Source organism: Camelus dromedarius, chromosome 11, assembly GCF_036321535.1.
Source record: "Camelus dromedarius isolate mCamDro1 chromosome 11, mCamDro1.pat, whole genome shotgun sequence".
Classification (NCBI taxonomy): Eukaryota; Metazoa; Chordata; class Mammalia; order Artiodactyla; family Camelidae; genus Camelus; species Camelus dromedarius.
The window spans coordinates 54147369-54169587 of NC_087446.1; the positions used below are offsets into that span (position 1 = coordinate 54147369).

General features: G+C 34.2%; 1 protein-coding gene across 5 annotated transcripts in view; it reads left to right on the forward strand.

Annotated features, from left to right (window-relative positions):
- Positions 1-22219, forward strand: part of LARP4 (La ribonucleoprotein 4) — a 57525-nt gene that overhangs the window by 31538 nt on the left and 3768 nt on the right. For 4 of the 5 annotated variants that reach the window (XM_031462587.2, XM_031462590.2, XM_031462588.2 and 1 more), the window contains 5 exons: positions 13837-14049; positions 14548-14672; positions 17757-17969; positions 18607-18655; positions 21216-21377. In XM_031462587.2, coding sequence (XP_031318447.2) covers positions 13837-14049; positions 14548-14672; positions 17757-17969; positions 18607-18655; positions 21216-21377 — 762 coding nt within the window. The remainder of the gene's footprint in view (positions 1-13836; positions 14050-14547; positions 14673-17756; positions 17970-18606; positions 18656-21215; positions 21378-22219) is intronic. The other variant, XM_031462589.2, reaches the window with a different exon arrangement.

Consider the following 22219-nt stretch of genomic DNA (forward strand, 5'->3'; position numbering starts at 1 on the left):
TAGGTGTAAGGTTAGATGGTTTATTTGAGGTTTTTGTTTGTTTGTTTGTTTGTTTGTTTCCTTGAGTTGGCATCCCTTTTAGAACTGCTTTTGCTACATCCCCTAGATTTTTTTTTTCCACTTTCAAGGTATTTTTAAAATTTTCTCTTTGACTTTATCAGTGAACCATTGATTGATCATAGGAGATTGCTTAGACTCCATTTGTTTGCGTTTTTTCCTGGTCTCATTCCGTTGTGGTCACAAAAGATGCTCAGTGTGATTTTAATCTTCTTAAATTCATTAAGAGCTGTTTTGTGGCCTAGCATATGATCTGTCCTAGAGAATGTTCCATGTGTACCTGAAAAGAATGTGTATTTTGCTGTTTTGGGTGAAATGTTCTGTTTATATCCATTAGTTTCATCTAATCTAATCTGTCAGTTAAGGTCAGTATTTCCTTATTTATTTTCTATCTGGATGATCTCTTCACTGATGTTAATTGGGGCATTAAAATCCCTTACTGTTATTGTCTTACTGTCACTTCCTCCCTTTATTTTTTAAATGCAAGGTTTTTATTCTTTTTTAATAGAAGTATAGTCAATTTACAATGTTGTATTAGTTTCTGGTGTACCACATAGTGAGTTGGTTATACATATATCTATATTTCTTTTCCTACTTTTCATTACATGCTATTACAAGATACTGAATATAGTTCTCTGTGCTTTACAATAGAACCTTGTTTAATTTCTCCTTTTATATTTGTTAATATTTTCTTTATGTGTCCCATTGCCCCTGTGTGGGGTGCATATGTATGTACAGTTGTTATACGTTCTGGTTGGCTTAATCCCTTTATCATTACATCATGTCCTTTGTCTCTTGCAGTATTTGTTTTAAAGCCTACTTTGTCTGATACAAGTATTGCTATCTCACCCTTCTTTTCATCTTTATTTGCATGGAATACCCTTTCCTGTCCCCTCACCTTCAGTTTATGTGTGCCTTTAGATCTGAAGTGAGTCTTTTGTCAACAGCATATATATGGGCTTTGTTTTTGTATCCATTCAACCACTCTGTGCCTTTTGATTGGAGCACTTTGTCCAATTACATTTAAAGTAATTATTGATAGTGTGCTCATTGCCACTTTTTAAATTATTTTCTGTTTCTTTTTGTAATAATTTTTTGTTCCTCTCTTACTGACTTCCCTTGTGATTTGATGACTGCCATTAATGTTATGTCATGTTTGGGTGTCTTTTTCTTTATTGTGTATATATTATAGGTTTTTTGTGGTTACCATGAGGTTCATATATTACCGCCTACGTGTTTGTTAAGTTGACAGTCTATTAAATTCAAATGCATCTAACAGCTGTTTTAGTTCCCCCTCTCCCCTGCAACATGTTTTTGACATCATATTTTTACCTTTCCTTTCTTTTTTTTTTTTTTAGTGTTATCCATTAACTACTTATTGTGGATATACATGATTTTTACTGCTTTTCTCTTTTTAACCTTCCTACTAGCATTATAAGAATGGTTGATCTACTCCCTTTACTGTATGTTTTACCTTTACCAGTGAGATTTTTTTCCTTTTATAAGTTTTATATTTCTAGTAGTGGCCTTTTGTTTTCCACTTAGAGGAGTCCCTTTTAACATTTCTTGTAAAGCCAGTTTCTTGGTGTTGAACTTTTAAACTTTTCTGAAACTATCTTTCCTTCAAATCTGAATGAAACCTTTTTAGGTAGAGTGTTCTTGGTTGTAGGTTTTCCTTTCATAACTTGAATATGTCATGTTGCTCCCTTCTGGCCTGCAAAGTTTCTGCTGAAAAGTCATCTATTAGTCTTACAGGGAGTTCCGTTGTATATGACTAGTTGCTTTTCTCTTGCAGCTTTTACGATTTTCTATAATTTTTGCTCTTTCATTATAGTGTCTTTTTGTGGACCTCTTTGGGTTCATCTTGTTTGAAATTGTCTATGCTTCCTGGGCCCATATGTCTTTGTCCTTCCCCAGGTTAGGGAAGTTTTCAGCTATTATTCTTCATATAGGTTCTCTGCCTGTTTCTCTCTCTTTTCCTCTGGGACCTCTAGAATGTGCATGTTAGTACAGTTGATGTTGTTGCAGGGATAGGTTAAGCTGTCTTCATTTTTTAAAATTCTTTTTTCTGTTCAGCATGGATTTCCACTACTTTGTCTTCCAGATCACTGATCTGTTCCTCTGTATTATCTAATGTACTGTTGATTATTACTTCTAGTGATATTTAAATTTCATTTAGGGTATTCTTCTGTTCTGCTTGTTTCTTCTTTATATTTTCTAGCTTTCTGTTGAAATTCTCAATGTATTCATCCATTTTTCTCCCAAGTTTGGTAAGCATACTTTATAATCATTTTGAACACTTTATCAGTAGATTGCTTATCTTCACTTGGTATTGTTCTTTTTCTGAGATTATGTCTTGCTCCTTTTTTGGGAACATACTCCTCTGTCTCCTCATTCTTCCCCATTGTCTGTGTATATTTCTGTGTTAAGTAGGTTGGTTTTGTTTTCTGATCTTGGAGGAATGGCTTTATTTATGTAGAAGACATCCTGTGTGGCCCAGCAGCACACTCCCCTCTTGTCACCAGAGGTACATACTCTACAGAGTGCCCCCTATGTAGGCTGCATGTGTCCTTCTGTTGTGGCAGGGCCAGCTACTGTGGGTGTGTTGGTCTGCAAGGCTGGCCCCTGGCCCTGTTGGCTGCAAGGTCATGCCTTGTGTGGTGGCTGTGGACCCACTGGAGGATAGGGTAGGGTAGGCTTCCTGAACAGTTGGCTGCACTGCCTGAGGTTGGTGGGGGCTCTCTACAGCCCACTGTAACATGGAACTGGGTTCATGCAGGACTGTCTTGTGTGGCAGGGCAGGGATGGGGTGTGTGGGGCCGTTGGGGACCTGCTGGTGGGTCCCTGGCCTTGTAGACTAGGATAGTTCCAAAATGATGCTTACTAATATTAATGTTATCATAGTAGAAAGAAATCCCAAAAGTGGCTGCCACCACTGTCTCTGTCCTTAAAGGGAATTCCAGCTACTTCCTCCTCCTCCAAGAGGCTCGCCAAGATCAGCAAGTGGGTCTGACCCAAGCTCATTTCAAACTATTGCCTCTGGGCTGGGACTTGGAGCTTGTGGGGTTTACATACACCTTTTAAGAGTAGAGTTTCTGTTTCATACAGCCCTCTGGCTGGCAGTACACAAGCCCTGTTGACCTTTAAAGCCAGACCTTCTGGGGTTTCGTCTTTCCGTCGTAGGACCCCTCCAGGCTGAGGAGCCGAATGTGGGCTTTGGACCCCTTGCTTCTTGGAAAGGACCTCTACAATGGTGATATTATATTCCTCCTGTTTGTGGGTCACCAACCTGGAGGTTTTTGGTCCTGAGTATGCTACATTTCTACTCCATTGACTCATCTCATTATGGTTTCTTCTTTATGTCTTTAGTTATGGAAAATCTTTTCTGCTAGTCTTCAGGCTAGATACTCAGTCTGTAGGTTTTTGCAAATTTGGTGTGTCTTGGGAGGAGCTGTGTTTATTTCTGAGCTTGCTATTTCCATTTTAATTAAGATATATATCTGTGTATCTATATATAGATACATAGATACATATCTCTGTCTATTTTTCCCAGTACCACACTATTACAATTACTGTAGCTTTGCAAAGATTTGAAAATGAGAAATACTGAACTCTTCAATTTTACTATCCTTATAAAAAATTCTTTTTAGGGTGTTCAAGGCCACTTGAAATTTCATGTGAATTTTAGGTTGGAGTTTTCTGTTTCTCCAAACAAATGCCATTGGTATTTTGATAGTACATGAAATATGTATATTATTTGGGTATTATTGTCATCTTAACAGTATTAAGTCTTGTAACCCATAAACATGAGATTTCATTATATTTATTTAGGTCTTTGATTTCTTTCAGCAATTTATTGTAGTTTTCCATGTATAGGTCTTGGTTAAATTTATTCCTGGGTATTTTATTCTTTTGATGCTGTTGTGAATGGAATTTTCTTAATTTTCTTTTCAGGGTGTTCATCCCTAGTGTATAAAATACTACCATTTTTGAGTGTTGATTTTGTATCATGCATGTTTGCTGTAGTTGTGGATTAGAGCTGACCTTTTTGTTGGGGAGGGAGTATCAGTTTTTTAAGGATTTTCTACTTGCAAGATCATGTCATCTACAAACAGATGATTTTACTTCTCCTTTCTAGTTTGGATGTCTTTTATTACTTTTTCTTGCCTTTTTGTTCTGTCTAGAACTTCCAATACTATGTTGAATGAAGTAGCAAAAGTGGGCATTCTTGTCATATTCCTGACCTTAAAGGAAAACTGTTCATCTTTTACCATTGAGTGTGATATTAACTGTGTGCTTTTCACATACAGCCTTTGTCATGTTGATGAAGTTCCCTTCCTTTCTCAGTTTGAGTGTTTTTATCAGGAAGCTGTTGAATTTTGTGAAATCTTTTCAGATGATCACATGTGTTTTTTCCCTTTGTTCTATTAGTGTGATCTATTATAATGATTTCTTAATTTGAACCACTCCTTCATATGAGGGGTAAACCCCACTTTGTCAAGATGTATACTCCTTTTAACTGCTGATAGGTTGGCTTTATAGTATTTTTTTGTGGACTTTTAAAAATCCCTATTCATAAGGGATTTTAGCCAATATTGTGTTTATTGTTTTTTCTTACAGTTTTTGTCTGTTTATCAGAGTAATACTTGCCTCAAAGAAAAAGTTAAGAAATGTTCCCTCCTCTTCAATTTTTTTTTGAAAGAATTTGAGAAGGATTGGTGTTGATTCCTCTTTGAAATTTTAAAATCACTGATTCAGTCTCCCTACTTAAAGGTGTATATTTCTACTTAATTTGGGGTCAGTTGTGGTAGTTGTGTAAGTATCTGTTTCATCTAGGCTATTCATATGTTGACCTGTGTTTTGTTTTTGCTCTTCTCTTGTATTTTATTTCTGTAAAGTCGGTATTTGTGTCTGATTTTTTAAATTTTTCATTTCTGATTTAGGAATTGAAATCTAGCTAAAGGATTGTTCATTTTCTTGATCTTTTCAAAGAACCACCTCTCAGTTTCATTGATTTTCCTCTGTCGTTTTTCTGTTCTTTATCTCCATTCTAATCCTTATTTCCTCCTACTGCTACCTTTGGTTTTAGTTTGTGCCTTTTCAGTTTTTAAGGTGGTAGCTTTGATTATTGGTTTGAGATCATTCTTTTTTAACACAGGTGCTTACAGCTATAAATTTCTCTCTTGGCAGTGATTTCATTACATCAGTAAGTTCTGATATATTGTGTTCTTGTTTTCATTCATCTGAAGTTATTTTTGAATTTATCTTGTGATTTCATCTTTGACTCATTTTTAAGAACATGTGTTGTTTAATTTCCACATGTTTGTGAATTTCTCAGTTTTTCTTCTGTCACTATTTCTAGTTTCATTCCGTTTTGGTCAGAGAAGATACTTTGTATGATTTCAGCTTTTCAAAATTTATTAAAACCTGTTCTGGGTATGAGGTTTGTCAGAGAATGTTTCACATACACTTGAGAAAAATGTACTCTGGTGTTGAGAGTAGTGTCTGTTAAGTCACATTGGTTTGCAGTGTCATTCAAGTTTTCTATTTGTTTATTGCTTTTCTGTTTTGTCATTCATTATTGAAAGTGGCTTATTGAAGTCTCTATTATTGCAGAACTGTCTGTCCTTTCGATTCTGTCAGGTTTTGCTTTATGTATTTTAGGGCTTTGTTGGTAGTTGCATATATATTTATGATTGTTTCATCTTTTTTGCTGGATTGAACTTTCTGTCAATATATAATCTCCTTTTCTCTTGTAACCTTTTTTGACATAAAGTCTATTTTACCTAATTATAATACAGTCATTTTAGGTGTATTTTGGTTCAGTTTGCTTGGAATATCCTTTTCAATTCTGTAGTTTCAGTGTCTTTGAATCTAAAATGAATCTCTCACAGACAGCATATGGATGGATCCTGTTTTTTTTGTTCATCCTACCAATCTCTGCCTCTTTTCTCCCCCCAGTCTCTGCCTTTTAAGAGGAGAGTTTAAACCATTTACATTTAAAGTTATTACTATCAGTAAGGTTATTTCTGCCATTTAGGTGTTTGTTTTCTGTGTGTCTTACATGTCTTTTTTCCCTCAATTTTTCCATTATTGTCTGTTTTTGAGTTTTTGTAGCATACCAATTTTGTTTTCCTTTCCTATTCTGTGTATTTTTTTAAAGTTTTTTTTTTAAGTGTTTCTTTTGGTGGTTACGATTTATATCTTAAATTTATTTATAACAACCTCATTGAATAGTACCAACTTAGTTTCAATAGTATACAAATTCTCTGTTCCTGTACTGCTCTGTCCTTCCCTTTTTAATACTCTTATTGTCACAGATTACATCTTTATGCATGTGTGCCCAGTGATATCAATTTGTATTATTTTATTTATTTCCCTTTTGAATCATACTAGGAAAAAGAGGAGTCATGCCAAAAGTGCAGTTGGCTCTTCATATTTATGTTTCCTTCAATCAGTCCCCTGTGGATACTGGGCGACAACTGTACAATAATATTTTTTTAATTTACCTATGTAATTACTAGTAGTCTTTATTTCTTCTTATAGCTTTGAGTTATTGTCTGGTATGTTTTCATTTCTCCTTGAACAACTCCCATTAGCATTTCTTGGGTAGATGTGCTGATTCCTTTTTAGCATTTTTCCTGATTGCTCTTAGGTTTGTTCATGGTTTCCATTAACTCTTTGAACATACTTAAAATAGTTGACTTAACATCTTTAGCCAATAATTTTACTGACTGAGCTTCCCCAGGATGGTTTCTAGCAAATTCTTTCTCGCTCTTCAAATATTACTGATCTTTTGCTTGTTGAGGGGTGTAGCTATTCATTTGTGACTTCTCTAAAACTATTTTTGCTAAGTGTATATTCCTTGCTATTTCTGGGTTACTGAAATTTCCATTCCATCATTTCTGCATTCAGCCTGTGACTTGCAGAGATTTCCATAAATGTCTGGCTCTGGGGAGGATAGTGTTGGTGGTGAAGGGTTTTATCCCTTCAAATCTCCTGATCGATGTTGCCAGGGGAATCTGCTGCCATGAAGAAGGCCAAAACTAAGGCAAGCATGGACACTGGTTCCTCAGGGCTCCACCAGACCAACCACAGTGCACTCCAGAATTTTGAAGGGCAGAGTCCACATTATGTGCCTTGGCACCAGCCAGCCATTCCAGAAACACAGGCCACTGAAAGAGGTGTGGATGGTAGCATACTGCTCACTTAGGAAAGATCAGGAGCCTCTCCCTTTGTCAAGCACTCACCTAGTTTATTGTAAATGTTCATGCACTGTTTTCTTGCTTAATTATCGAATTAATGGAGGCACCTACACATAAAGCATATTCTGCTGTTCTACCAGTGTTTTGTTGTTGTTTATATGTACAAAAATAATTTTAGGATAAACTAGAAATAAAATATCTATATCAAAGAGTGTATGTGTTTATTTAATAGATAAAACAAATTTAGTGTTTCTGATTTCTTTAAAATTTCCTGTAGTTGATTCTCTGATTTTTCTATTTATGTTTTTGGCTCTTTTTCTAGTAAATATTTACTAATTTACATGAGTTCTTAGAGATTAGTCTTCTTGTCAGATATAACTATTTATATTGTCATTGTGTTTGTGATATTTCTGGGGAAATCTGTTTTTTTGTAGCAAGATTGTCAAATTGGTAAGTCTCCTAAGGTAGCTTTCTCCAAGAAAAATTCTGTTTTTTAATCAACTTTCTTGAGGTAGAGTTTACATACAATAAAATGTACTCATTTGAACATTTAGTTTTGGCAATTTTATGCACTGTTGTTTTCTCAGCCAGTCCCTCCACCATCTCCAATATCCATCCCAGGCAATTATCTGCTTTCTGCCACTATAGGTTTGTTTTTTTCTGTAATTTTGTATGAGTGAAACCATACAGTATGTTCTCTTTTGTGCCTGACTTCTTTCACTCACCATAATTATTTTTAGTAAACCATATTGTTGGATGTGTTGGTAGTTCATTCTTTTTTACTGTTGAATATTCTAGTGTAGAAATACACAGGCGTACTTTGGAGATACAGAGGATTCGATTCTAGACCACTGCAAAAGGAGAGTCACTTGAATTTTTTGGTTTCCCAGTGTTTATGAAAGTTATGTTTATACTAGACTGTAGCCTGCTGAGTATTCAATAGCAGTGTGTCTTAAAAAACAAAAAAGTACATACCTTAATTTAAAACTACTTAGTAAAAAATGCTAACCATCACCTGCATCTTCAGCAACTCATGTTTTTGCCAATGGAGGATCTTGCTTTGATGTTGATGGAGCAGGGTGGTGGTTGCTGAAGCTTGGGGTGATTGTTGCAGTTTCTTAAAATAAAACAACAATGACGTTTGCTGCGTTGACTGACTTGTCCTTTCACAAACAATTTCTCTGTAGCACACAGTGCTATTTGATAGCATCTTACCCATATTAGAACTTCTTTTAAAATAGAAGTCAGTCCTTTCAAACCCTGCTGCTGCTTTATCAGTTAAGTTTATGTAATATTCTAAATCCTTTGTTATCATTCAGCAGTCTTCCTAGCATCTTATCAGGAGTAGATTCTATCTCAGGAAACCATTTTCTCTACTCATACATAAGAAGCAATTCCTCATCTGTTCAAATTTCATCATGAGATTACAGCAATTCAGTTACATATTTGGGCTCCACTTCTAAGTCTAGTTATCTTGCTATTGCCACCACATCTGCAGTTAACTTCCTCCACTCAAGTCCTTTGAACTGCTCTAAGTTATCCAAGAAGGTTGGAATCAGCTTCTCCCAAATTCCTGTTAATGTTGGTATCTTGCTCTCTTTCCATAAATTACGAATGTTCTTAATAGCATCTGGAATGGTAAATTCTTTCCAGAAGGTTTTCAATTAACTGCCTAGATCCATCAGAGGAATCATTATATATGACAGCTATTCTGTAGCCTTACAAAATGTGTTTTTTAAATAATATGACTTGAAAGCTGAAATTACTCCTTGATCCATGTTCTATAGAGTGGATATTATGTTAACAGGCATGAAAACAACATGAATCACTTTACATGTTCATCAGAGTGCTTGGGTGACCGGGTATATTGCCAAAGAGCAGTAGTGTTTTGAAAGGAATCTTTTTTTCTGAGCAGTAGATCTTGACAGTAGGCCTACAATATTTAGTAAATTGTATTGTCAACAAGTGTGCTGTCACCTAAGCTTTGTTATTTCATTGATAGAACACAGGTACCGTAGATTTAGTATAATTCTGAAGGACCAAAGGATTTTTGGAATGGTAAATGAGCACTGGCTTCAACTTAGTCACCAGCTGCATTAGCCCCTTAGAAGAGTCAGCCTGTCCTTGGAAGCTTTGAAACCTTGAAGCCAGGCATTAACTTTAGTCCTAAGTAGCATCTTCTTCCAATATAAATAAGACTGTTTTGTCTCCATTGAAAATCTGTTGTTTAGCCACCTTCATTGCTTATTTTACCTAGATCTTTTGAATAATTTGCTGCAGCTTCTACATCAGCACTTGCTGCTCTACCTTGCACTTTGATGTTAACGGAGACGACGACTTTCCTTAAAACTACATGAGCCAATCTCTGCTAGCTTCAAACTTTTCTTCTGCAGCTTTTTCACCTCTCTCAACTTCCTAAAATTGAAGAGAATTAGGCCCTTGCTCTGGAATAAGCTTTTGCTTACGGGAATGTTGTGGCTTGATTTGATCTTCTGTCCAGACCACTGAAACTCTCTCAGTATTAGCAATAAGGCTGTTTGGCTTTCTTATCATTTGTGTGTTCACTGGAGTAACACTTTAAATTATCGTTTAAGAACTTTCCTTTGCATTCACAATTAGGCTTAACTGTTTAGTGCGTGAGACATAGCTTTCAGCCTGTCTTAGCTTTTGGCATGCCTTCTGCACTAAGCTTAATCATTTTTGACCATTTTAGGGTTATTAATTGGCCTAATTTCAATATTACTGTGTCTCAGGTAATAGGGGAAACCCAGGGAGAGGGAGAGAAATGGGCAAACTGCCTGTTAGTGGAGTAGTCAGAAAGCATACATTTATTGATTAAGCTTGTTGCCTTATGTGGGCATGGTTTATGGCACCCAAAAACAATTGCAATAATAATATCAAAGATCATAACAAATATAATAATACTGTAAAAGTTTGAAATATGAGAATTACCAGTATGTGATACAGAGACACAAAGTTAGCAAATACTGTTGATTTAAAAATACTGAATCAGTGTTCTATACACTTGAAACTAATATATATTATAAATCGGCTATACCAAAAAAGTGAGCAAATGCTGCAGGAAATATGGCACCAATTGACTTGCTCAACACAGTTGTCACAGACCCTCAATTAAAAAAAAAAAACAACCAAAAACAGTATCTGTGAAGCACAATAAAGCAAAGTACAATAAAACTCGGTATGCCTGTACTGCAATTTGATTTGACTAGTCACTTGTTCTTAGACATCTTGGTTCTTTCCCGTACATTTTTGGGTTTTTAGTGATGTCTTTTTAAATCTTTCTCCGTCTTTAACAATTTGGTTGTTAGTCTTATTATTGAATCGTAAGAGTTCTTTATGTATACTGGTTACAAGCTTTTTGTTAGATACATGTATTGCAAATATATTTCCCCTAGTTTGTGAACTGCTTCTCATTTTCTTAACTGTATTTTGAAGAGCAGACATTTTTAATTTTGAAGTCATTTTATCTCCTTTCTCTTTTAGAGTTCATTATTTTTGTCTTATCTAAAAAATCACTCTCTCCTAGGTCATGATTGATTGGGATTGCATTGACTATAGGTCAGTGTGGGAGAATTGCCACCTTAATGAGTCTTCTAACATGGCATCTCAATTTATTTCGACTTTTGGTTTCTCTCAGCATTGCTTTGTAGTTTCTAGTGTACACGTCTTACACATCTTTTGTTAAATGCATTAAGAGAAATATAACTTTTTTGTATTTGGGCTTTAAAAATTATTTGTATATTTGTTGCAGTAGTGTATCCTGCCCTATCCAATACAGAGTCCCTTTGTAATTCCTTTCCCAAATCCGTAAAGTATATTGTATCAAATGTAAACACTCCTTAAGCATATTAACATGATTTTCTTACTGCTTGCTCTTTGATGAGGTTAAAAATTAATTTAACAGGACAGGAAATTTCAAACATACATAAAAGTAGAGAAAATAGCATAGTAATGAATCACTGTGAACCCGTTATACAGTTTTAATAATTAGTAGAGCATAGCTATTAATTTCATCTGTAATCCCACCCATTTCCCCACTTGTCCAGGTATTTTGAAGCAAATTTGAAACTTAATTTCATCTGTAAGTTAATTTTGGTAGCTCTAACAGGAATTTAAAAAAGAAAAAACATAGGCACAGTATTACCACACTTTTTGAAAAAGAACAGTAATTTCTTGAACAGCAGTCACTGTTCACATTTTCCCAATTCATATTTTTTCTTTCTCCTTTCTCTTTTTTTAAATGTGTGATTTTTGTCCTCTACCTCTTTATTTTTACTATTGGAAGTATGTCTTTGTAATCACCATATTATTTGTCTCACAGAGTTTCTCACATTATTCATTTTGCTAATTATGTATTTATTGTATTAAAATACACAAAAAAAATTTACCATCTTAACCATTGCTTGGGAGTATCTTAACCATTTTTAAGTGTACTATGTAGTGATATTAAATACATTCACATTGTTATGCAGCCATCACCATCATCCATTCTCAAAACTCTTTTCATCTTATAAAACTGAAACTCTGTACCTATTAAACAATAACTCCTCAGTTTCCCCTCCCTCCAGCTCCTAACAACCACCACTATACTTTCTGTCTTTATGATTTTTGACTACTCTACTTACCTTATATAAATGGGATCACAGTATTTCTTTCTTTGTGACTGGCTTATTTCACTTAGCATGATGTCTTCAAGCTTCATCCATGTAGCATATTGCAGAATTTCCTTCCTTTTTAAGGCTAAATAATACTCCATGATATTTGTATACCATATTTTATTTATTCATTCATCTGTTGATGGACAGTTGGATTTTCTTCCACGTTATCGCTTTTGTGAATATACTGCTATGAACATGGGTGTACAAATATCTCTTCAAAACCCTGCTTTCTTTTGAATTAATTCTTATTTTGTGGTTGGCTTCATTCCTTTGGTAACTACGTAAGTTTAAAAAGCTAAAGCTCTAAACGTTCTTAAAAACAATGAACAGTACACATATGTAACTTTTAAAATATATGTGCAGTTAAAAAAAAAAATGAGCTATCAAGCCATGACAGACATGCAAGAAACTTAAAAGACATATTACTAAATGAAAGAAGCCAGCCTGAAAAGGCTACCGACTGTACAATTCCAACCAAAGTATATGATGAGTTTATGCTTATGCATCCAGTTTAAATTCAGGCTACATAGTTTTTACTTCTTCAGTTTACATCTGCATATCCTTCCGTGTGAAAAATCTTAATCCCAGTGATTCCAATATAATTGCTGATTTGCTGTATCCTGTAATCACATACAAAAGTATCAGAATAACAATCCTAATGGCAATATAATTCTGAAAACAAGTTAAAAGAGTTCTTTTTTCACTGTAATTTGCTTTGTGGTTTATTCCTAAGGAAAATTCTTAACAGTTGATTTTTATTATGGTTCAGAGTCACTTAGAATTTCTGTGTGTGTGTATGTGTTTTAACTAATTGAGTGCACATTTAGGTTCATTTTGCTTTTAAATTTTATAAATTGATTTTTAGAATTTTTATTCAATATATGCATGACTTAAAGGTAAAATATCTAAACAGTATATTAAATTCATATTCACAGATCTGTATATGTGTATGCAAGTATATCTTTATATCCCCACCTAATTTAGCTAAATAATACAGTAGTACATACTCTTTTTGCCTCTTAAAAAAATATATATATATTCTGGAAATCACTCCATTATAATACTTAGAGCAGTTCCTCAGTTCTTTTTACATCTGATAATTGTGTGAATGTACCATGGTGTATTCAACCATTGATAGACTGTGAGGTTGTTTCGTGTGTGTGTGTGTGTGTGTGTGTGTGTGTGTGTGTGTGTGTTGGGGAGAGTTAGGGTTTTCTTCCCCTCCTTGTTACAGTTAGTGTCAGTGAATAGCCATGTACATCCTTTTTTTAAAACCTTTTTTTGGTCAGTGTATATTTGGTAAAGTTTCTTAGAAGTTGGGTTGATGAGAATATAGTAAATACATACCTGATAAAGAGTAATGCTGTTTTGAATGCCCATCATCAATGTATCAGAGAGCCTCTTTTACCACAGCCTTATCAGTGGAGTATGTTGTCAAATTTTTGGACTTCTGCCAATTTTATAAGTGAACAATGTTAATTCCATTTTAATTGCATGTCTTTTTGAGCAAAGTTTAGCATCATTTCATATGTTTAAGAGGCATTTGCTTTACTTCTATGAATTCTGTTCATTTCTCTAACACATTTTTATATAGGATTGTTGGGCTTTTTCATCTCTATTTTTAGAATGTATAAATTAGAAATGTTATCCCTCTTGACTGTGATAAGTTATAGTTAATTTTAATATTTTGACTTATAGTTTTACCTTGTTTATTGTATTAATTGTATTTGCCATGTAAAAGTTTTTAAAATTATAGCTGTCGTTTACTTTTGCTCTACTAAATCTACAGTAGACAGAAATAATGTCATGTAAAATATGTTAAAAATTAAATTAAATATATTTCTGAAAATTACACTTAATCCTTTGTGATTACAGTATGTTCTTCTTGCTTCTAGGCAAGGATAAAAGCCATCAATACATTTTTTGCTAAGAATGGTTATCGATTAATGGATTCTAGTATGTATAGTCAGCCCATTCAAACTCAGGCACAGTATGCCTCACCAGTCTTCATGCAGCCTGTATATAATCCTCATCAGCAGTACTCTGTCTATAGTATTGTGCCTCAGTCATGGTCTCCAAGTCCTGCACCTTACTTTGAAACACCACTGGTAAGTGAGATCCTTATAGAATAATTCATTTTTTTCCATTGAAGCTGAAATTCGAAGAAATCAGCTAGAGTTAGAGTTCATGTTTTGTTTTGTGTTGATATTGGTTACTTTCTGGCTTTTAAATAGTGGTAAGGGTATCTAATCCCCCATATCAAATCATGAATATGACTAAGAGTTGAGCTGTTGGTTCCTATCACTTTTATTCTTCAGCTGTTGCTGGGTAAATTAAGAGACTGGATGAACCCTGAATAATTTTAAATGCTTTTAGTTTTGTGAGACTTTTTCAGAGAGAAATATTCTTTATTAAGTAATGAACCAGTGGTTTCTTGTTCTGTAAATCAAGTGATAACTTGGAGTAAGTATTACAAATGTTTAAAATTGTTTTTGGTTTATAAAAGAAATTGATGCTAGGTCAGTTCATCAGAAGTTTCTTACAACCTTCACACCAGATTTTGTCTTCACCATGAATCATTTTTAAACATTAAAATTTTCTTTTAGGCTCCCTTTCCCAATGGTAGTTTTGTGAATGGCTTTAATTCACCAGGATCTTATAAAACAAATGCTGCTGCTGCTGCTGCTGCTGCTGCTGCTGTGAATATGAGTCGACCATTCCAAAAAAATCGGTAAGATAAAAATGATAGCTGGAAATTATTGTAAACGATTCCCAATAGTTCTTAAAGAGTTATTGTGTTAATAGCAATGTTCATTTGCAGGCCTAGTACAAACGTTTTTTTCCCCAAAAAAACTGTGTGAACAGTTTAATCTGGCATTAAACACACTTTTACCTCAGAGTTGATAATGGATATAAAAAGGACTTGGGACTGAAATTGTATACAGTATATTTTTTTTAAATAATACAGAGAACTTAAAAATATGGTAACAACGTAAAATCTGGTGTCTAAGTGCCGTTTAATGTATTCAATAGATAACATTTTGGAGAATGCATTTTGGTTTTTGTGGGGGTTTTTTGGGGGGAGGATAAAAATGTTAACTGATTTGAGTAATAAATGCTGAGAATATGAGTTATTTAGGATTTTTTAAGAATTGACTTGAAATGAACTATAGTGTACAAGAGAAAACAACCAGCATTTATTGAGCACTTAATTTCTAAAGCTCTGTTTTTAAGGCTTTTAATCACAGGTAGTATCCATAACCCTGTAAAAAAGATAGTTATTATGTCTATTTAAAGAAGTTGAGACATAAAAGATTAAATATCATGTCTACAAGCATGTAACTGCTAGCTTGCAGAGCCAAGATTTCAGCCCATGCAGTTTGATTCCAAAGCCCTACGCTTGAAATACTGTTCTAAATAAATTATTGAGAACCTTGGAAATTTTGCTGTCATATAAAAGATATGTCTTCTAAGTATTATTCTTTATATAAATGTCAACTGTTAATCTCAATAATTTGATATGTAATATGGCTTTTGACAGAGTAAGAGTAACCAAATTTTTAAAAGGGCTTATATAGTGAGTGGTTTAGATTTATTTAATAGTTTCATATTATTTCTTTGCATATTTTGTGAGCCTCCTTGGTGGTTTGTTTTGTTTGTTTCAGTTCTTTTAAATTATTTCTTTTCAGTGATTTTTCTCTTGCCAGAATGAGAATTTTCTCAGTTGATGTCTTTTTGGCAAGGAGACCACATGATTAGAAACTGTAGCTTTGTAAAAATATGTCTACTGATTTCGTATTTCTTTGAAGGGGTGAATTAGATATCTTTGTTATAAGATACACTAAAAGCAATTTTTAATAATAACAAGAAGTATTGGTGTTTACAGATGCTTGACTTAAAAATACATTAAATGGGTTTACGGTGTTCCTTTATTGTCATTTATAGTTTTGTCTGCTGTGGTTTTTTGATGAGACGGGTGAAATTACAATAAGAAATCCAAGAATTTCAGTCGGGTCATCCTTGCTTATAAGTAGATGTACCTTTGGTTTTGAAGATACAGGACAGGTTTAGTATAATTTTGCTTATTATTCAAAACCATTCATGTACAATTTTTTCCCAGCAACCCAGTGATGATCAGTAGACCTACTTAGAGAGAATAGGACTAACTTTCAGAAGTCTGGGCAATTGTCTACCTTTCTTAAATTTTATCTGTCACTTTACTTCTTCCTTTCTGTCTTTATCACTTAATTCTTCTATCATTCTTTTTTCTTTTGCCTGGACTGAGATTGTAAGTCCCTCTCGTTGAAGGATAAGATTATGAGATCTGAGGGCTGTTTAAAACCTAATAATTTGTCCATTAGGTGTATTGAGATGCAATGAGACAGTTCCAGTGAGTGATAGTTCTGAAGAGATATGTAAACAGCATATCTACCTCATGAAATCATTTTCAGTTCTAGTGGATAATATAAATATTTTGAAAATCACTTTGTGTAAGTTGACATACTGTAATATTCATTGCTGTTAAAAATCTGTTTTCTAACATATAAGTAATTATCTGGAAAAGTATCACATATGAAACTTAGCCCAACTTTATAGCCTGATTTTTATCTTTAAGTTTTAATGGTAGTAACCTAATTTGTTATATTCTCTGAAGAGTAAGTAGGATAGCTGGAGATGCTACTTTAATGAATGTTTAATTGTTCTGTTCATAATTGTTATGAGGTTTTACATCCCTTTTTAAAGAATCAGGAATTGACAAAATGTTGTTAATATTATAAATTCGTAACTGTGAAGATGGACTAAAACTGCAAGCGAGGGGCTAAATATAAATCTAATACTTCCTTTTTAAAGCTATTGTAGAGCCAAGATCTTGTGATGCTTGCATTTACGTTAGATTAAACTGTTGGTTAAATTGCATCCTCTCTCGTTTATCTACCCTAGCCTCATCTGCTTACAGATTGTTAGAGTTGGGTTCTTACAATGCATCATCCAGGATAAAAGCAACTTTTGTTAGAAATAATTTTTTTCTTTTTACCAGATTCCATACCTTAATTCATGAAGTCATTCCAGTTTACTAGTTGCATTATATTTTCCTAGTTGTTTTTGTCCCACATCTTTGTTGGATCTTTGAATAACTAATTTCGTTTGGTGAGGGATGCCTAGTAAGAAGCTGAAATTTTAATGTATTCCACCATTTCTTACTCTCATTTTCGTCATTCCCCTAAAGAGCCTTTGTGCAGTTTTTTCCCCTATTCCACCCATGAAAATTTAATACTAGAGATTATTGTCTATCTATTTATGTAATGTATGTACTTCCTATATGAAATGAGTAAGGTAAAGATTTTTTAATTCACCCCCCCACCCCAAAGAACCAGTTCTTACTCCCTTTTGGCATAATGTTGCTCCATTGAGAATGCTTGACAGATTCGATAAACTTCCAGCCTGGGTGATTTAGATGTGTCAAAACTACAGCTCATGTTAAAAAAATTAGGTAAAATCCTAGTTATATCCTGAATATCCTGACATAGAAGTAGCTTTATCTTCAAGAACTTTAGATCTTTCCCAAATCCCTCCAAACAGCCTTTTTTTAGTGTAAAAATTCTTTGCCTTTTAAAAATAATACATCTGGGACATTAAAAGTTTTAAATTTTTAGAACATGACATTTCTGTGTCTAACCCAGTGTACAGGAAATGAGAATACAGCAGAAGGCAATTTTTTAACTTGGCCTATTAAGAGTTTCTACCATGAAGAGGAAAGATTTTTCTGGCTGTTTTAATTTATCCTTTCATATATGTAATCTTATATTTCTTATAGTGTGAAGCCTCATTTTAGATCATCAAGTGGTTCGGAACACTCAACAGAGGGCTCTGTGTCATTGGGGGATGGACCACTGAACAGATCTGGTTCAAGGAACTTTCCAACTGAACGACATAACCCTACAGTAACAGGGCATCAGGAGCAAAGCTACCTTCCAAAAGAGACTCCCACTTTGCAGATGGAACAGAATGGGGATTATGGTAGGGGCAGGTAAGGAAATACGATAATAAATATGGAAATAAGGTGTATGAAAATTCTTTGATCATAATGTGAATATTAGAAGACCATAATCTAGTGACTTTTTTTCGTTTTAATTTCGTTACTAGTATGTAGTTATGCTAAATAAATATTTTGTTCACATAATATTGGCTAATAGTTTTTCATAATTATTAAGAAATTTAGAGTGCCCATATAGAATATAGCCTTGAGTCAGAGAATTATAAAAGTTATTCTGAAGTTCTTTACAGTGCACTAAGGAAAGATTTGCTTAGGAACATAAGATCCCACCTACATCATAGTTTTAATTTCTGGCAATATCTAAACTGTGGAAATGGAGTTTAGATTGCCTCCCCTGCCTGAAGAAAACAAAAAAACTGAACCCTAATAGGCTTCTGATATGAAGGGAGCACTACTAATAAAAATGGGCCCAGCTTATTTAGTGGTAAGGTGAAGTGTTTGGTAGATTAGCTTAGGATCCCTTCAGAAGAATATATATTGATCTTTTAATAATAAAGGAGATTTAGAGGGTTTAGATACTTCTTTGATAGAATGTATACATTGGAAGAAACTTATGAGTTGTCCCTTCCCCCACCTCCCCTCCCCCACCCCTCCTTGTCATTGTTAAAAGGAGAACGCTTTTCAGAGGACGAAGACGACGGGAAGATGACAGGATTCCAGTAAGTATTTTTTTTTAATTTTGAATTACATCTGTTCTTTTTTTTTTTTTTTTTTTTTCTTTTGTGATTTCCTATGGCCTTGACTTCTGGTCTGTCTTTCCTTTGCGGGTTTTTGTTTTATTGATTATAATATTCAACAAAGATAAATAGACCCTGTGCTTGACCCTGAAATATCCACCGATCACCACTACGCTTCACCCATAATGCACACATATAGTTAGAGAGATTTGACCTGGGTTGCTCAATTGAAAAAAAATTAATTACTTGAATGCCTAATCTATTTACATGGTTTATGAAAATATTTTATGAAAATTTTAACTACTGCTTTATTAATGGACATTTAAGTAGTTTCAATTTTTTAATCTTACAAATAGTGCTGTTACAAACTGCAGTGATATCCTCATTCAGTTACCATTCCCTATGTGTGCAATAGTATCTGAAGGAGAATCGATTCGCTAGAGGTGGGGTTTCTGAGTCCCAATTCAGTTAAGTTGCTGCCTAATAGCTTTCAGTAGGGGTTGTGCTCATTTTTACTCTTAACAGTTTGTCCATAGTCTTACAGAGTATATGAATTTTTGCCAGTCTGATAGGGTATATACTTCACTTTTAGAGCTCTGTTGGATGATGTTAGAAAATGTTATGCTGTTTATTGATTGTTATTTGGGAGCAGTTTTCTACCTAATGCTGATTCTTATTTTCACCAGTCTTATAAAACCACTTACATAGATTTTTTAAAACCTTTTTTATAGTTCTAGGCATGTTCCTATTTGAATCCTAGCTTAACTAGCTTCAAATTATTCACATTTTATTTTTTGTGGTTTGTTCATGGTGAATGTTTGCCATCTCTTAACTGTGGGAAAAGGAGTTAAGGAATAAAAATAGTGTAGGAAGACATGGAGGTCTCAAGAAAACCGTACCTGGAATTTACATTTATATCATAAATGTGAAATACAATGCTTATTACTTTACATGTGTAAGTAATGAATTGTATCCATATATGTGTAGTATACTATATAGTGTACATATAATATACGTATAGGTATATAGATGTCACATGTTTAAGCAGTGAAAAGATAGGAATTTTCAAAGAAAACATGCTGCATTATAACAGAAAAAACAGTCCTTAGGGCAAGCTGTGAACCTTTCAGAACAGTGTTGTTTTTTTCATTTATTGCTTTCTATACTGTGGGCAGCCTTGAGACTTTAGGCAGTAACTTTTTAAGGATACCATTGTAGCAGTCCTTGTGAATCCTCAAGCGGCCCTGAACAGTTGAGGAGAGGCACAGCTGGTTTGAGATCTGTTTAATATGTTGAAAATATCTGAACTGAGGACTGAAGATTAGGGTGAAGAAAAAGAAAACAGGTGTGTTTTCTAGTAGGAAGGGCAGAGTGGAGGTGCCCTTGTGTAGGAGGGAGATCTTTGCTAGAGATAAAACTTAGGATTTGTAAGCTTACACATAGTAATTAACGTTATAAGAGTAAATGAGATCAATCAGGGTACTCTCTTTAGAGTGAGTGATTTTAAAAAAGACCAAGAATGGAATCTTAAGGAACATAGTAGCTTTGGGCTGAAAAATGAGATTATTCATTATGTTGGTTGAAGTATCCAAGTGAAACCTGAGTGGAGAAGGCTGATAGATAAATGGATATCTGGGTTTCAAACATATGGTCTGAAAATAATTGAAAGTGCACAACTCAGTGATTTTTGGTAAATCTTCAGAGTTATACAGCCAAAAAGTAACCAAAAAGTGAAAAAGATTATTTTAAGGGTTGCTTGCATATAAGTAGTAGTAGAAGCCGTGAATAATGGATACCACACAGGAAAAGTATGGAAAGCGAGAAGAATAGTAATCATACAGAAACCAAAAACCAGCAAAAGAGTGGGCAAAGAGAGAAGGGCACAAGCTTGTCAGATCTGAGAATGAAGAGAAAGAGGTATCAGAAGCTCAGGAAGGAATGAGCTCCCACAGGAAAGAATGTTTACCATGCCAAATGCTAAAGCGAGGTCGGGGAGGGCGGATGGAAATATGTCAGTTTTTGCATTCTGGAAGGCATTGGTGACTTGTCAAAGCAATTTTAGTGGTATGATGAGTATAGAGGGGAGGAAGTAAAGAAGATAAAATAAATGAGAGGCTTGTCAGAGGATATAGAGAGTGATAGGTGGAGGAGGAGATTTTCAAGTAAGGGTAGTTTTCTCATGAGACTACATAGAAGGAAAAAAAGATGATGGCAAATTTAGGTGGGGTAGGGTGTTCCTTTTTTATTTTTGTTATGGAAGAGAGTATAGCAAATTTAGAAAGTAGAGAATAGTGGGGATTGATTAAGGAGTGTGGCCAAGTTTTCAAAAGAAATGGGAGAGGAAGCTGACTAAAGGTAAGTAGGATTGATAAACAGTAATGAAAGCTAGCTCAACTGAGATGAGAAGCCAAGATTTATAGGGGATGGTTCTGTTCATTAGGGTGGAATTTTGTTGTTGTTTTTTTACTGCTTTCAGCTTCTGTGGTACAGGATTAGAGAATGAGATAGACATGTGACCTGTCTTATGATTTGTGTCTTTTAGAGACCCCATCCTTCAGCAACTGAAGCAAAGACTCCAGCACCAAAGTTTGACTTATTAGCCTCAAATTTTCCTCCTTTACCTGGAAGTTCATCAAGAACGCCAGGTGAACTTGTTTTGGAGAGTAGGATGTCTGACGTTGTTAAAGGTGTCTACAAAGAAAAGGTAAACATTGAAGCATCCAGTCTTTTACCTTACGGGCCTCTGTTTTCAGGGTTATTATTTAAAATTTTATTTACACTCAATGCTTATTTCTATCATAGTTTTTATTCATGGGGTTTTCAACATACTTTGAATATTATACAAAGACTTGTGTTAAAGCTACACAAGGTCAATAAAGTGTTTCTTCACTTTTGCATGTCTTCGTATCATTCAGCCTAGCTTGGCAGAACTAATTAATATAAGCTGAATGGAAAGTATCATTTCCACTTAAGTGCATATAGTTAACACTTAAGTGCATATAGTTAACCTATGATGTAAATGAATTCTAAGCTGCTTTGGTAAACTCAGTCTTTTGAACAAATGGAGAGTTGATGTCAAAAAGGTTGAGATACCCAAAATTATCCTACAGTAATTTTGAGTATATACCTCTTTATATGCTAAATCTTCATACCCCACAATTTTTTTCATTTCCTACCTTTTTTCTAATTTAATTTAATTTTTATTTTAATAGTACATGTACATAGTATACCTAGGCTTATAATGAAAAATTGTAGTCCCCTTCAACCACTTTCAACTCTAGCTTTTTCTCCCAACATTTATGTCTGTATTTCTAATTAACCTGTTTTTACTGCTGCTTCTTGACTATTCAGTTTTAGACTTTGTCTATTAGTTTTCCATTCTAGAAGCTAAGGATTCAGCTCTCTTAAACTAATATACTTTTCTCATCCGGTATATTGTATTTTATCATATCTATGATGCCATCAATTATAAGATGCCCCATTATTTTAGTATCACTAAGAAAGTAAAAAGGGCATGCCATCATTTGTAAGCCACATCACAATATT